We start from the raw sequence: 16,488 nt of genomic DNA, 5'->3' as shown, positions 1-16,488 counted from the left end.
ATGACTGCAATCATGGGGCAGGAATTCTAACATTGATTGTGCCTCTCAACATTTCACCACACATGCTGTTTCAGTTACTTACTTCTGCCTTAGCTGCCCCATTTCCTGTGCTTTCAACTTGATATTATTTTAGTAGTTTTTAGGTGGACAAATAGAATAGTATCCAGGGAGAAAACGTTCAAGTGAGCCCTCACCTGAAGTCATGGGCATAGTCAAGGGGGGCAGGGAGGGGTAGCTTTCCCCCCCAATAAATAAAAATCCTCCCCCACAAAAGGCCCTAACAAAAATCCTGGCTACACCCATGCCTGAAGTGGTTCTGCCCAGAAACAAATTTATCGACTCATCGAGAACTAGACAATTGCACAAACTAACCCACTGTCTACAATTAACTCGCAATAAATCCCAGACCCAGGGTCAAGAATTTCAGTATCATGAAACATTAATTTTTGAATGGGACATGTATTATAATCATCACACTGTGCTCACTTCTGGATTGTTACTTTCAAAATATAGCACTTAAATTATTACTGAATCAAACACCCTGAACTGAAAAAAAATTAGTGGCTGAATCTAATAAAGACATGGTTCTCGCAGAATGACTTGTGTTTGCACAAGACAACTTCCCTTTCTCTTCTCCTCACATTCTCGCTGCAAACATCAAACTTTGGAGAGTTGGGGGAAAGCCCAGGACAGATTTGGGGGTGTGCAAGGGCAGAAGAACTTCCACCACATAAATGAAAGTCATTCTGCAAGTGCAACGAATTAATTGGATACAACCCTAAAAGACCAGCAAATACAATTTCAGAAGTCCATTCTTTCTCAGATAGGTTGAACAGCCTGACCACTGCAGTCCATGCATCGGGAACCCCAAGCCATAGCTGTCAACTTACAGATTTGAAAATAAGGGACCAGCAGCCTCAAAAATAAGGGACCAGCAGCTAAAATAAGGGATTTTAGTCAACCAGCTCCCGAGCCAAAGGCAGAAAGCCCAGCCAGCCCAGCGGCCAAACGAAGCCTCAAGTGGTGGTTCCCACAGCGCAGCAAACCAGCAAAGGGGGTGCAGCAAGGAAAATCATCGTCACCTCTCCGCTGGGAAGTGCTGAGCAAAGGCGAGTCCCCAGGTAATGCGGCCGATTTGATTGGCACAAGGCATGCAAGCTCCACCCCCCCAGTCGTTCTTAGACTCCTTATTGCGTGAGCAACACAGCTAAGCAACACAGTTGGAGCCTCCCTCCTCCCTGGCCGGCAGGGAGGGAGGGAGAGGAGCTGCTTCCTTTGAAACCCGGGAAATTTAAGGGACATCATCAATAAGGGACAGCAACGGGACATGGTGCTGCGATAAGGGAGTTTCCCGCCAAATAAGGGACGGTTGACAGCTATGCCCCAAGCTTCTTTTACTGCCATGGTTTCTATGTGGGGCTGCCCTTGGGCCTGGTTCAGAGGCTCCAGTTGATGCAGAATGCTAATGGGGGCTGGCAAAGTGTGACACAACAGTTAAAACTTTTGTACCGGCTGCTCATCTAATACCGAGTCAGGTTCCAGGTCTTTGTATTAACAGACAAATTCCTGCACAACTTAGGTCCAGGGTACTTTAGGGAACACCTAAACCATTCTATCTCGGCTCAAATGTGGAGGTCATCTGCAGAAGCATTGTTGAACATCTTTCAAGATGGCAAGACTCATACGACAGGAACAAGAAACTAAGCTACTTTCCATAATACCTGGTTATATTAGCATTTTTCTATATGAGCAACACTCAGTCTCTCCTCACTTTAGTGCTTGTAGAAATTATTATTGTTTGCATCTGAGCTATGCCTTTGGGTTGTGGGACAGGAGAGGGAGGCGGGGTGTTCAGTTTGTAATTTTCTTTTCAATAAAAAAGTAAAAGAAACTGAGCCTTTAGTGCCATTGGCCCAATCCTGTGGAATGCTCTGCCAATAGAGATTCATCAGGCACCTTCTTTGAATCTTTGAATCTTTAAGCGCCTATTGAAAACCTTTCTGTGGTACCAAACTCATGCTGCCAACTAAGAAAATTGTTGTTGTTTAGTCGTTTAGTCGTGTCCGACTCTTCGTGACCCCATGGACCAGAGCACACCAGGCACTCCTGTCTTCCACTGCCTCACGCAGTTTGGTCAAGCTCATGCTGGTAGCTTCGACAACACTGTCCAACCATCTCGTCCTCTGTCGTCCCCTTCTCCTTGTGCCCTCCATCTTTCCCAACATCAGGGTCTTTTCCAGGGAGTCTTCTCTTCTCATGAGGTGGCCAAAGTACTGGAGCCTCAGCTTCAGGATCTGTCCTTCCAGTGAGCACTCAGGGCTGATTTCCTTCAGAATGGAAAGGTTTGATCTCCTTGCAGTCCATGGGACTCTCAAGAGTCTCCTCCAGCACCATAATTCAAAAGCATCAATTCTTCGGCGATCAGTCTTCTTTATGGTCCAGCTCTCACTTCCATACATCACTACTGGGAAAACCATTGCTTTATCTATACGAACCTTTGTCCGTATAGTTAAGAAAATATCCTTCTGTAATAGTTGATCTCTGTTCTTAATTTTTTATATCATTCTTATTGTAGGGTTTTATGTATGATTGTTGTAAACAGCTCTGATATCTTTTATGAACAGCAATACGCAGCTATTTTATAAATAAATAACAATAATTCCAGAGCAACAAATCCAAGCAACTGTTAAAGCAGAATCTTGGAAGCAACCCATTGAATGACTTTGAAAATATTTCCTTCTCTGGTCTCACCCTCTGGCTATATCAGTCTACTCTTAAAAATAAACGTTCTTCTTATGCATCGACTTGCTTGAATTTAAGTCTAAGCTAAACCATAGCTTAGCATGAACAATCAACTGTGGGGACTTCTGGATAAGATATTGTACTTCTGGATTTCTGGATAAGAGAGGAAGTAATGATGATGATTTTATTTTTTATACCCCACCACCCATCTGGCTGGGTTTCCCCAGCAATTCTGTTCTGCCTTGGTTCTGACCACACCTGGAGTATTGTGTCCTGTTCTGGGCACCGCAACTTAAGAAGGATGTTGACAAGGTGGAACATGTGCAGAGGAGGGCAACCAAAAGATGACCAAGGCTCTGGAATCTAAGCCTCATCAGGAGCAGTTGACGGAGCTGGGTATGTTTAGAGGAGACTGATAGAAGATAGGATAACCATCTTCAAATATCTCTAGGGCTGCCACATGGCAGAGGGAACAAGCTTGTTTTCTCCTGCTCCAGAGGCTAGAAGGGAGATTTCGACTAAACATCAGGACATACTTTCTGACAGTAAGAGCTGTTTGACAGTCGTACGGAGCCCCCGGTCGTTTCACGGACTATTGACCCGTACACCACTAATCTGCTGCCACCAACCAGGTTCTCCCCGGTAAAACACTTCGTCTGGTTCTCAAGTTAACAACGAAGATTGTAGTTTATTGCAAACACAAATAAACTTTAAATGCATTCAAAATGCTGTTACCCTTTACCCTCTTAGTCTTATTTTATCCTGTCTCCAACATTCCTACCTCCCCTCACACAAGAACCACCTGTCTAACTGTCTCTCTATTTCCAACTGTCTTCCAACTGCTTTCCCCCCAACTGTCTAAACCTCTGGCTAAGCCTTTTTTAAAACACGTAGGCTCCGCCTCTGGGCTTTTCTATTGGTCTACCTATTAACCCTTTCTCTCCCCCTGTACAGACATTTCCAAAAGAACGGGCAAACGCCACAAAAGTGGAACGGATCATCCTTGGGAGGTGATGGACTCTCCTTTATTGGAGGTTTCTAAGCAGAGGTTAGATGGCCATCAGCAGTAGGTGACCCCAACTCTACAATTCTATGATTCTATGAAAGTGTAGGGACGCGGGTGGCGCTGTGGGTAAAACCTCAGCGCCTAGGACTTGCCGATCGTCAGGTCGGCGGTTCGAATCCCCGTGGCGGGGTGCGCTCCCGCTGCTCGGTCCCAGCGCCTGCCAACCTAGCAGTTCGAAAGCACGTCAAGTGCAAGTAGATAAATAGGGACTGCTTACTAGCGGGAAGGTAAACGGCGTTTCCGTGTGCTGCGCTGGCTCGCCAGATGCAGCTTGTCATGCTGGCCACGTGACCCGGAAGTGTCTGCGGACAGCGCTGGCCCCCAGCCTCTTAAGCGAGATGGGCGCGCAACCCCAGAGTCGGACACGACTGGCCCGTACGGTCAGGGGTACCTTTACCTTTATGAAAGTGTAAGACAGGAGTGTTTTCCCAGGCCTGGTACCCAAGAGCTTTGTAACTTGGAGATGCTAGGGGGACAAGAACCTGACCTTCTCATTCTTCTCCCAGTGAACCCAAACCCATTCATAAGCAGTCAGAGAGCCAGAAATGAAAATCTTCCTTCTGATTGCCCTTTACTGGAAACTCAAAAGCACTTCACAACTGAAGTCATGCAGTCTGGGGATGTTAAAGAGCCAAGGTTTATTGCAGTAAATGCACGAAGTATAAAGGGGACGTGTGCAATGCCAAGTACAGGAATGTTTCTTTCTCAGGTCCACTCACCTGATGCTGTAGGCAGGTATCTGAGATTCAGATTTTTATAACGTCTCTATTTATAGCTGTACTTTCTTGTGTCAGCCTAACAATGCTCATCCTCTCTCTGCAGAAGCTTTTAGCCAATTTCCCATGCTGCTCCTTGGCAGAATATTAGCAAAGGCTTCCTTGTGGGGGGGTGGGGAAACAGCTTTTAAAAATGTTAAATATATCTGTTATGAGGCTTCTCTTTCGGATTCAACGCAGAACAGGTCTTAGAGATTATTTGGAGGCTTTAAAGATTCAAATTTCCCCAAGGGCTTTTGTCAGCTTCCACCAACTTTAAGATGTCTCGTGGATTAGATGGCTGTTAATACCAGGAGATTAAACACTTTCTTCACAATATTAAGAAAGGGAACCTATGCCTTGTGTTCCAGAAGCACACTGAAAAAAAGAAGCATGCACCTTCAGAAAACAATTAGACATTTATCTTAGGGTTCTAAAAAAATCCACAAACCAGTGCAACAGATCTCAATTAAAATCTTACCCGTCACCAGCTGTTGTCCAGCCAGTCCCACTGGAACCATACCCAGGTTATTCATTGCAGTTGCCCAGGCTGCTGGTTCAGTGACTGACATGTTAAGTTGCGAGGTATCTATAGCTATGCTGCTCACACCATCTGCTGCTGCAGGAGGGGGTAAAAACACCTTCTTAGTTCATAATCAAAGAAGCAAGGATGACAAGCTGCAAATTAGCAAAAAACGAAAATAATATTCTGTCCGATTGCTGCAGCGTAGGGCTTTTAGGACTTCTTGTTAGTCATTCTCTCCTGATCATCTGTGGGGAAACTTGCAGCACAGCAGCCAACCAACAAAAACCAGTGCACAAAGAAACCTAATCCAATAAGGGCAAAGGTTCCTATGGAAACAAATTCCCAAGGACATTGATGCATTTGCAAGAATAACCAATTTAGAATGCTTTTCAGTTTCGCACCAAAATAAAGACATTAGCAAGGTGCCAGGAAGAAAGAGCCAGGTCAAGATGGCAAATCTCAGGGAGATACCCCATTCTGATTAAGAGCAGAAACGCTGAAATCCAGCGCTGAGGCAATGAATAAAATCAAACACAAAACACCACTGATGATCACATGGAGGCATTCACCTGTGGCCATGGTTCTAGAAGGTTTTCTTCAGCTTGTTCCACTTTCACTTCTTCACCTGCTATTGTTTTAACATCTTGAAATGTAAGCGCTCTTCATCCCTGGAATGGGTATGCTCTGGAAGAAAAAGAAAAACAACAATTTAAATACTGCTTTAAAATATCTCTTCAAGGCAGATTGTGGTGGGCAATCCACCTTCCAGTCCAAGTTGGGTCTCCAGAGCAGTTTTGACCACGCACCTTGCGAAGGCATCAGAAAGGATGTTAAGGCAACAACCCCCACCGAGACCCCTTTGCTGCCTGGGAACAGAACAAATAGTGCTATATAATAACTTGTTTAATGCGCAGCCTCTGGGCTGAGCAACCTCTCAGCAGTTTACGTCTTATCTGCACCTGCACAGCCGCCTTAGCGAGCTGGCTTACACTGGATGGGCGGACTTGAGGCTACAAATGAATTTTTTTTAAAAGTTAAATATTAATTGATACTGAAAGCTTGAAGAAAACTGTTGCCTGCTAAGCACAGTAAGGGGGGGGGGGAGGCAGGGAAAACCACCTTGGGATAACTTTTAACATCCTTTAGAGTTGAGGATGGGATGCCACACAATTGACCGACGGCCAGTTTCTTTTTAAATACGCTGGCATCGTAATGATATTTGTATTGCATCAAAACCTGAACAGTGCAGTCCCGGGCATCTGCATCCAGCTGTAAACCCCACTGCATTTAACACTGGTGTACCTCCCCCATCCCTGCTCAGCTGGGTCCCATCCAGCCTTACTACTGAGCCTGGCAGGTCTTAAGCCCTGGAAGAAAGGGTGGGGTGCAGAGCCGGCTGTACCATAGGCCTGGCTGAGGTGGACACTTCAGCGGCAGATCAGAGAGGGGCGGCAGACCAGGCTCCGAGCTCTCCTTCTTCCGGAGATTTGGTTGATGGGAGGGGGGGCAGGAGAAGGCAGCAGTGGAAGGGACCTGTCAAACTGTGGAGTTGAACTAGGATCAAGCTGCAATCCCTTTGAACTTACTTCTGAGTAAGCCTGCATAGGATCAGGCTACCAATCCCTTTCAACTCAGTAGGACTTGCAGCTGGGTAAGCATTCATAGGATCTGGCTCCTAGCAGAGCAGTCTTTCCCATTGGTCTCAGTGGTGTGTCACGCCAGGGCGCCGGCCTCTCAGGGGCACCCTAGCGAGTGGGGAGCTGAATGGCTTTGCCAGCAGCCTCCCCTTTCCCTGCACGCCTACCAGCTGCTCCCTGCCAACTATATGGCTGGCAGGCGTGCAGCTTCCTCCCCAAGTCTACGCAGGTGGAGAGCGATCCCCGCAGAGGCTCAGAGTGGAAGCTGCTTCCCTCCCAAGCCTCTGCATCTTCTGAAGTCGGCCCTGCTCCCGCTCGTTGTCCTCCTGCTTCCAGGAGAAAGGCGGTGTGCTGCCTTCCTGGGCTGCCTTCTCGGGCGCCCTAACACTGGAGAGCATGTCCGCCAGCATGTTTTCCTGCTTGATCGCTGCCACTACACCGGGGATCGGGACAGTGGGAGAGTTTTCTACCGCCCCCTCCCTTGTTTTGGAGTTGCCAGGGGAGGCGCCAGAGGGATCTTTGCACCACGGTGCCGGATATGCTTAAGACGGCCTTGGCTGCAAGTCCCACTCTATAGCAGGGCTTTTTAAAAGCAACAAGATCGGTTTGATAGAAATGGATTGGGATCAATGGATCTGCATCCTCAAAGGGATTCTCATCTCCAGTCTGTCAAAAGAAAGCGGATGGATATTCTTGGAAGTTCAATTCAGGAGAAGATTTATTTATTTTTCACTCCATTTTCCAAAAGACCAACTTGCAGCTACCGTTACACATTTTTCTTTTCCTTCGAGTGTCTCCTCAAATGCACCATTTCAGTAAAAAACCAGATCCACACACATTCTTCACCTGCAGCCTAAATGAAGTCAGTGAGGCTGCATTTGCTCACATAGATGCCTTTGAATCTCCCCAGAGTCAAACTTACAGGGCTGGGGCAGAAAAAGAGGTGACCTTGATATCAATTAAAGCATTTCAACTCCTGTTGATTTCAATGGAATAATTAAGCAAGCCGATCTTTTGCTGGAAAGTTCAGTCCAATCCCTGTATGTATTGACTCTGTGATAAGCTCCACTATGTTGAATTCGGTCTCACCTGTGTGCTGAGGATTGCTGCCTTAGAGGTCCTACTTTCAGAGTGCTGTCCTGAAAACCTAATCCTGCCATTGTATTTTTAATTTATCAGTCCCACTGGTTTTTGTTTCAGGACCAAAGGCTAGGTTTGTGGTGGGGGCATCAAGCTTTTTATTATCATCCACCAACCAATTCTATGCACACTTTCTTGGGAGTATGCGCCACTGAACATAAACTGGTGTTTTTCTAAATAAGAGGGACAGAGTCAATCTTGTCTGAAAATCGTACTTGAATTCTCTTACGCAGAAGCTCTTTCTCGGACCACAGATGTGCAGAGAGTAACAAATGATCTTCAGTATGGAGATAATGACACTCTGCACATGTGTAATGTCATGCTTACCTAAATTTGTGCTGTACAGATCCTATTGTTAGGGAAAGAGCAAGGTTCAAAATTACAACGCAGCCGAGTCAATGTGTCCCCAGTCGCTGCTGAGCTGATGTCTGGGCTTAGGGTAAATGATCCCTAGCAAAGGTGACTGGTCAGCCTTGAAGTAAAGAATGACAAACCTTTGTAAATTAGGTACCTATATTCCTCTTTGTGGCAGAAAACTAAATCTGCATCAGCATGCCTGCAAGGGGAACACACTGTAGAGTGTAACCACCATAAGCCAACAGCATGTTCTGTTTTAGGACAAGAGTCACAAACAGTGTGTTAGTTACTCTTTAAACAAACGTTCTGCAGCATTATGAATAAAGCATTTGGCCTGTAGCTAGAAATGCGGCGCAGTTCACAGCTTTTACCTTGCTGGTTTTTTATAGACAGCAATGGCTTCAACCAAAGCTCTCGGGATGAAATGAAGACTCAACGGGACTGTGTCAGCTGACAACCACACGCCAAGGCCTCGGTGGCTCAATTCACCCATCCACCTCCGTATTACTTCAACAGGCCAGAAGACCGGCAGGTGGCCACACTTTTGAGCTCTTGGCTGAGAGTTGGCAAGCCCAGTGTGAAACCAGAAAGTCTCCTTAATAAAGTGAAAAGGGAATATTCTGAGTTTTCCAGGGTGAGGACATTTATGGGTACTCAAATGATTCTGGGCACAGGACCATGAACAAAATTTCACCCACCAATTTAGTTCAGGCTTTCAGAGATTAAAAAGAAAAAGAAACTGGCTCTTGCTGGCAGCTTGCTGAGGTATCAACACGATTTTCTGGGACCAGTATAGTATATGTGGATTGGGGCCTCTGCCCGCCTGTAATCTATCGGCAACAACTGCTGCTTATGTACATACTAAATCTAAACGAAGTACCTCTGGGCAAATTAAGATGGCAAGTGGCTTTGTATAGCACCCACCTGCCCTGTTAAACAAAGTGTATAAATGCAAAATGGGAGACGAGAGGATTGATCTGGAGCCCAGCGGAAACATCCTGAGGCTCTGGCTCCCTTAACTCACCACCTAACAGCGTCTTTGATTTAGGAATGAGCCAATCTTTGGGTCTCCACTCACCTTATTATTGGCCCTTGAGGGATGAGATTCAGATTGGAAGTGGCAAAGCTGAGAGCAGTTTTTGTCCATCATGGCACCCCCAGGGAAATAGCTTCTAACCATGTTCCATTTGCAAGTAGCATGCATCAATTTGCCAGAGAATCATTATCATTATGACTCGCGAAAGCTCAACCTACCCCCGATGGCCTAGCTAAGCACAGGGCTATACAGTTTTTGCCAATATTGTAATGTAGGCAACAGGTATGCACCATCTATAGAGAGTGTTCATAATTCCAGAGACAAAATAGCAATTTAGTTCTCAGCAAGTTATGTGTTGATGTGTTATTCTCAATTCCAGCAAAGCCCAACATGCTGTATCCCTGCCCCAGTTTCTGAATAAAGCACTGATAATGTAGATGTAAGTCAAACTTCCTTCAAGAAGCAGAACACAGGAAGACATAAAAAGTCTCAAAACAACAACCTGCAAGATAAATAGCTGCTGCCTTGAGTGCTCCTTTAAATATTATTCCAGCACTATTTTAAACTAAATCCTGGTCACTGTTAATTGGTGGATGCGCTTAAGATGTGTCAAATGTGCGGCTCTTTTTATTTTTATTTTATCATGCTGGCAGCTGCAGTCAGACTAAACCTGCATCTAAAAATAGCACAATTTGGAATTCCATAACATGATGCATTATGAAAGTCCAGTATAGTGATAACAAAAGCATATGCAGTACAAAATCATCACCCAGAGGGAAGTAAGTTTGCAAGCCTGCTGGCCGCTGTGCTGGTGATAAAAAAAAAAACACCAGATCCCGTCGTTGCACATATACAAAATGCCACCATATCTCAACAACTATGTCTCCATTTTTCATTCTGCCTAGAAGTTGGTTCTAAAATGTGCATCACTCTCCAATCTTGAAGGTAAAGGATGCTCATTGAATAAATTATACTGTTTTCTCATTTAACAGACAAGAAGTCTGAACAGAACCCAGAGAGAAAAACACATTTCCCTCACTCACCCCAAACTCTCTTGAAACAATAATTTTGGAATAGAAACCACCAGGGGCTTTGCCATGTACATTTGTGTCTCTTAACATGTATGTTTTCCATCAAGATTTCGAAAATTCTGGGCTAATGGCATACCTACAGTAACTAATATAACCCAAGCCAAGCATGTCAAATACCCTGATTTGACACAAAACAAACAGAACACACTTGCCACAATCCAGTTTCACTTGTGCACCAGATAAACAGGCCACTGGAAGCAATGCTGTGCCCACGGATGGCATTCACATGTTCATCTTACTTATCGTCATGGGTCCCAATCCAGAGGTGGAAATTCTGGATGGAACAGCTATGAATAAATATGATTGCAGAAAACATAGCACTGGAATAGAAGAACTGTCAGGTGGTTATTGTCACCTGTCGAGGAAAATAGCTGTATCATTTTGCATCACCAGTAGCTGGATTTATGTTTTGATTCCTTTTGAATATTAAATAAACATTTTGGTTTCTCTCTTTAGCGTTCCAAATACAATACATACAAAAGCCTCTGTTAAAAAACAGAAGGGAAAGGAAGGACTCCTGGTAAGAGATGGGTTGCACCTCACAGTGGGTGGCAATACTGTGTTTGCTATGAGTCTCACAAACCTGATCAGGAGAGCTTTAAACTGAATCCTAAGGGGTAAGGAGACATGGGAAAACTTGGTACTGGGGATAAGAGCTTCACTGATGCACAGAAAACTGAGGTGGTGCTCCAGAAACCTGCTAAAAGGCAGGAAACTACAAGAAGAAAGCAGTTGGAAAGAATGACTCTTGGTTTCAGTTGTCTCTATACTAATGCACAGAGAATGGGAAACAAGCAAGACAAATTAGAGCTTTTAATACAGGATGGCAAATATGATTTAGTAGACATTACTGAAAACTAGTGAGATGAAACTCATGACTGGAATGTTCCAAAGGAATAGATCAAACAGGAAGGGAGGAGGAGTCGCACTATATGTAAAGGATGAATACACTTGTGAAGAGATCCAAGACCTGGAACATGGAAGGCAGATCAAGAGTATATAGGTAAAAATTACAGGAGAGGGAAACAACAGAGACCTTACTGTGAGGGTCTGCTATAGACCTCCAAGAAAGACTGAAGGCTTGGACGATGCCTTCCTAGGCCAGATTAATAATAGTAATAATAACAATACTAATAGTACCACTCTATTCTCTGATAGCTTGTGGCTGCTGCCCAAAGGGGCACCCATCATTGGGTTGTGTCGGGCTGGCAGCACCAGTCTGCAACACCACTGTGCCAGGTAAGGGCAAGCATACTTTCATTCTCTCTCTTTAAGAATGCATACTCTATTTGGAATATGGTTGATTTGCATTTTTAAAAAATTAAGGAATGAACGGGGGCATTATACTCTGCAATGCAGGACTTGCAGTAGTGCACACTTGCATGATCAGTAGCATATACCTGCATCAGGATGAATAAATTAAGTAGAACTCTACATGTTGCTGTCAAATGTTTTTGAGTTTGTAGTGAAGCTCAAAATAGTAAATTTTCAAGGCTACAATCCTGAGATCTGGATGTTACTGTGCTCTAAGAACTAGGTAAAATTTCACAACTGCCTCAAATCTCACTTTTCTGTCCTGAGCCAAGCAGTCCTTTTTATTTCTCAAAATTCTTCTGAATGCTCCAGAAACAAAACAAAACCCAGCAATGTTTATCCATCGCCAGAGAAAATTAGCTGAAGTAAAGGACAAGTCATCCAACAGTGAATCACAGTTAAAAGCTTAGGCTAAAACTTAAAACAGTTTAAAAATGGAGAGGAGGAACTCACGAGTTGTCTGTATTTTTCCTATTCCTGGGTATGATTTTTTTAAAAATCAAAAATCTCTGGAACTTTATTCAGTGATTTAAGGTACCTCTTGCTGTCTCTCCTGCGAAGTGTTTACTCAGCAGCTGGATCTGCATATCACATGAAGGATCCTGTTATGTGTTCCCTGCAGCACCTTCTCACTTTCTGCCACAGAGGCATCTCCCAAGAGCAATTGTCTAGCTAACATAAAAAGGCCTTTCTCAGCTGCCAATGGCAAGCAACCGAGCTGCAAAGATCTCAGTAGCTCAGTGCTTATCTTCTTGGTATGCCTTTTACATAAGCGTGCAAAGCTTCTGTCTTCTCAGACAAAATCTGTATTTTTTTAAAAAAATCATTGCTTTTCATTTTACAGTTTGCTCAGGCTGCTGTTACTGGGCCTACATTTGCCTGACATCCCATGAGCCAAAGTTGGGCACACTGGTGAGATGAGGGTACTCCAACAGGAGGGCATAGCTTTACCCTCTTAGCCTTTGTTTCTTCCTGTACTATTATGTGTGCACACCTCCAAATGGTAACCAGACTTACTGTATTTTTCGCTCTATAAGACGCACTAGACCATAAAACGCACCTAGTTTTTGGAGGAGGAAAATAAGAAAAAAAATATTCTGAATCCCAGAAGCCAGAAAAGCAAGAGGGATCACTGGGCAGTGAAAGAGGCGATCCCTCTTGCTGTTCCTGGCTTCTGGGATAGCTGCGCAGCCTGCATTCGCTCCATAAGACACACACACATTTCCCCTTACTTTTTAGGAGAGAAAAAGTGAGTCTTATAGAGCAAAAAATACAGTAGCTAATCAGACTTTGCGTAGGCTAGCTATGCAGCTGAGGTTTTCATATGCTTTAAGTAGGCTAGTCCTGTGCTTGACGCTCAAAAGTAGGCTCGCTATGTGCTGCTGCTGTATGGTAATTCTTGCTGTACACGGATAGTCTTCTGTACCTGCGTAGTCTTTACCCCCAAAATGTGCTTCTCACTTCTGAATCACAAACAGCAGTTGCCCTTGGGCAGAATCTGCTGACAAACTAGAAGGGCCATCCCAACAGGGCTCTCTTGAGCTCTTACAATCCACTGATTCAGCCCCTTGTACACAGTGGCGTAGCAAGGTCAGATGGTACCCGGCGTGGAATTTTTTTTCTCACCCTCCCACATGGAAATTCCACCTTCCTCCCTCCACCACCCCCATCAAAGAAAGCTGTGCAGGCAGCTATTTGATGTAGATCCTGCCTTCTCCCCCTCCCTCCCTCCGCCAAAGCAGCGCTCTGCCCTCCTCCAGCAGCCCGGGAGTGCGGGGGCAACGGCGCGCAGCCCGCCTGCGACTCTCAAGCCTCCCCCAGGCTGTCAAAACGAAGGGGGAAGGGGGGAAGGCCACTGGCAAAGCAGCGCAGCTCCCCGCCTTCCACCGACAGCTTGGGGTAGGCTTGGGAGTCATGGGCAGGCGGTGTGCTGAATGTCACCCCCTCAGTGTGTGTGTGCGGCCGCACTCAAAGCCATAGCTGTCAACTTACAGATTTGAAAATAAGGGACCAGCAGCCTCGAAAATAAGGGATCAGCAGCCAAAATAAGGGATTTTAGTCAACCAGCAGCCAAACAAAGCCTCAAGTGGTGGTTCCCACAGCGCAGCAACCCAGCAAAGGGGATGCAGCAAGGAAAACCACCGTCACCTCTCCGCTGGGAAGCGCTGAGCAAAGACGAGTCCCCAGGCAACGCGGCCGATGTGATTGGCACAAGGCATGCAAGCTCCACCCCCCAGTCGTTCTTAGACTCCTTATTGGGTGAGCAACACAGCAAAGCAACACAGCTGGAGCCTCCTTCCTCCCTGGCTGGCAGGGAGGGAGGGAGAGGAGCTGCTGCCTTTGAAACCCGGGAAATTTAAGGAACATCATCAATAAGGGAAAGCAGCGGGACACGGTGCTGGGATAAGGGACTTTCCCGCCAAATAAGGGACGGTTGACAGCTATGCTCAAAGCTGTGCTGCTGCTCATGAGGCAAGGGCGGGACATGGACGGGACGGGCAGGGAGAGCCTGGCTGGTCGCTGGGAAGGGGACACATCACGATGAAACTCAGCCGTGCTCAGTTCCACAGGCAGTGTCGAGTTGCATTTTGTCACCCCCCTCGTTGATGGCATATGGGGCAGCCTGCCCCACCGCACCACCTTCCTCCGCTAGTGCTTGTAGTCATACCTCATGTTATGTTTGCTTCATGTTACGTTTTTTCAGGTTCTGTCCCACGGTGATCCGGAAGTACCAGAAAGGGTTACACCCGGGTTTCGCCGCTTGCGCATGCGCCGCAGCACTAAATCACACTTTGCGCATGCGCACAAGCACCAAATCGCGCTGCGCAGATACAGCGCTTCAGGTTGCGGGCTTTCCACATTGCGAACGGGCCTCCGGAACAGATCATGTTCGCAACCAGAGGTACCACTGCACATGCAAACTGTCTGAAAAATGTGCAAGGAGTTTGGAAAGCGTTAGGCTGTGCTACAGGCCAGGTAGAGATGCTTCAGGGTGTAAAAGCCTACAATATCTGTTTGAACCAGGTCATGTTTGTGTTAAATGTACTGTAATTAAATTGAGACGCAGAACAGAAATTCAATGTACCATAAGAGAAGCAGATGGCAATTCGGAACGGGAACAACAGTTTCATTTCAGTATCACCTTCACCTCACGAGGTTACCGCTACTGCTGCAATTGATTCCTGAAGAGTAAAATAGACACGGCAAATTCGTAGCCTATTCTTTCGAGCATTCAGCCTACAAAGGAGGCACCTGCCATTAGTTGACTCACTGAATAGAAACAGGTAGCATCCAAAAGCAGATTTTGCTAGGGAGGGAGAAGGAGGAAAACAACAGGGGGTGGGAGTCTCAAGTGTGTGCACACACATTGTTTGAAGACCAGGGAGAAACCTCTACTTTTATGAATGCTTGTTCTACCCTCCTCCCTCTCTCCAGATTTAGGGTCAAACTATATGTGAAATAAGTGGTCGTTGATTTTATATATAAAAAATATTATTTTACAAAAGGCAGCTATTGGGAGAGGCTGCCTTTGGCAGGGGGTATTTTAACCAGTCCTGTGCTGCCTTTCTCCCAGTTAAATACCCCTTCACAAAAGCCGCTATTAACCGTATAAGGATGTGTGTGTACTCTTGCCCCCTTCCCTGCAGGACGGGAAAACAGCACAACAAGAAAGGGTGAAACAATTTCTCACCTACAGCCACTGCTGCAGTCAGAAGTGGAACACTCTGTAGCTGCTTTGAAACAAAACTACAATGTTAGGAGATCCATGACTGGATCTTATACATCATAAAGTCTCTTAGTTTTCCTTGAAAATTTGGGGGGTGATTCCCCAGCCCGCCAAATAGCACGCCTGGCTGTTACACAGTGGAAATGTCTCTCTCAGAAGGTGGCGAGCTCTACTCCCTTGGAGGCTATTAAGCAGAGGCTGGGTGGTCGTCTGCCATGGACATTTTGGTTGAGATTCATCCTTTGAAGGGGGTTGGACTAGGTGACTCTTGGCCTCCATTCCAACTCTACAATTCTATGAGACAGGTGAAACAGAAAAGGAGCACAGCTCCGGGATGCAAATCCGTCTCTGTGCATATTTTAATCCTTTTGTAGAGCAAAAACACTGCTTTTCTCAGTGCAGAACCGTTCAGGATGATCTTCAACAAGTTGCCTTCAGTCTAGATTCTAGAACAGGGGTCCCCAAACTAAGGCCCGCGGGCCAGATAAGGCCCGAGGGACTCATTTATCCGGCCCACGGCGACCCCCGCCGCCCGCTGTCATCGCCCGCTCTTACCAGCGCTGTGCTGCGCGGCTGCCCACTTCTGGGTCGGAGGAGCACCAGAAATAGCTTGTGCGCATGTGCAAGTGTTATGCGCATGCCCAAGTGTTGTGCACATGCGCAAGCGTTATTTTCGGTACACATCCTGGTCGGAGGATGCCTGTCCACATGTGCACAAGTTATTTCCGGTGCTCCTCCGACCCAGAAGTGCGCCGGAAATAGCGTGTGCGCACGCATATGGGCATGCGCTCCCCCGCCCTCCAGCCCGCTGCGCGATCAGCACTGGAGACACTGGCCCGAGGCGCGGTAAGATTGCTGACCCCTGTTCTAGAACTTGCCATCCGCAAGGGTGTGTGTGGTTACTTGATAAGCATTTGAAAACCCTCCCCTTGATTGTTACCCATGCCTTTCCATTGTTGTCCATGCCCCAGGTGAATGAAGAAGATTTTGGTATATGCCCACCCACAATATCACTGGGCAAGTGCGGATACAACCCCATTGCTGGGGCCACTTACATCTATTTTCAAATAGGCAAACAAAGGCATAACTCAGAATCA

At 46.1% G+C, this 16,488-nt stretch overlaps 2 protein-coding genes across 15 annotated transcripts in view; one reads left to right on the top strand and one right to left on the bottom strand.

Moving 5' to 3' along the window:
* The window catches only part of DGKH (diacylglycerol kinase eta), a 764,231-nt gene that overhangs the window by 518,661 nt on the left and 229,082 nt on the right, over nt 1–16,488 (top strand). The gene's annotated exons all lie outside the window — the stretch shown is intronic.
* Nucleotides 1–16,488, bottom strand: part of ENOX1 (ecto-NOX disulfide-thiol exchanger 1) — a 280,345-nt gene that overhangs the window by 108,138 nt on the left and 155,719 nt on the right. For 7 of the 12 annotated variants that reach the window (XM_083624672.1, XM_083624674.1, XM_083624678.1 and 4 more), the window contains 2 exons: nt 5,659–5,773; nt 5,045–5,182 (listed from right to left, as the gene is read on the bottom strand). In XM_083624672.1, the coding sequence (XP_083480798.1) occupies nt 5,045–5,182; nt 5,659–5,668 (148 nt within the window). In that variant the 5' untranslated portion in view covers nt 5,669–5,773. The remainder of the gene's footprint in view (nt 1–5,044; nt 5,183–5,658; nt 5,774–16,488) is intronic. The other 5 variants (XM_083624682.1, XM_083624680.1, XM_083624681.1 and 2 more) reach the window with 2 other exon arrangements.

This window comes from Podarcis filfolensis (genome assembly GCF_964270895.1).
Source record: "Podarcis filfolensis genome assembly, chromosome: 7".
NCBI lineage: Eukaryota > Metazoa > Chordata > Lepidosauria > Squamata > Lacertidae > Podarcis > Podarcis filfolensis.
Note: the sequence above shows the minus strand (reverse complement) of the source record. Positions and strands in the feature narration are given on the sequence as shown.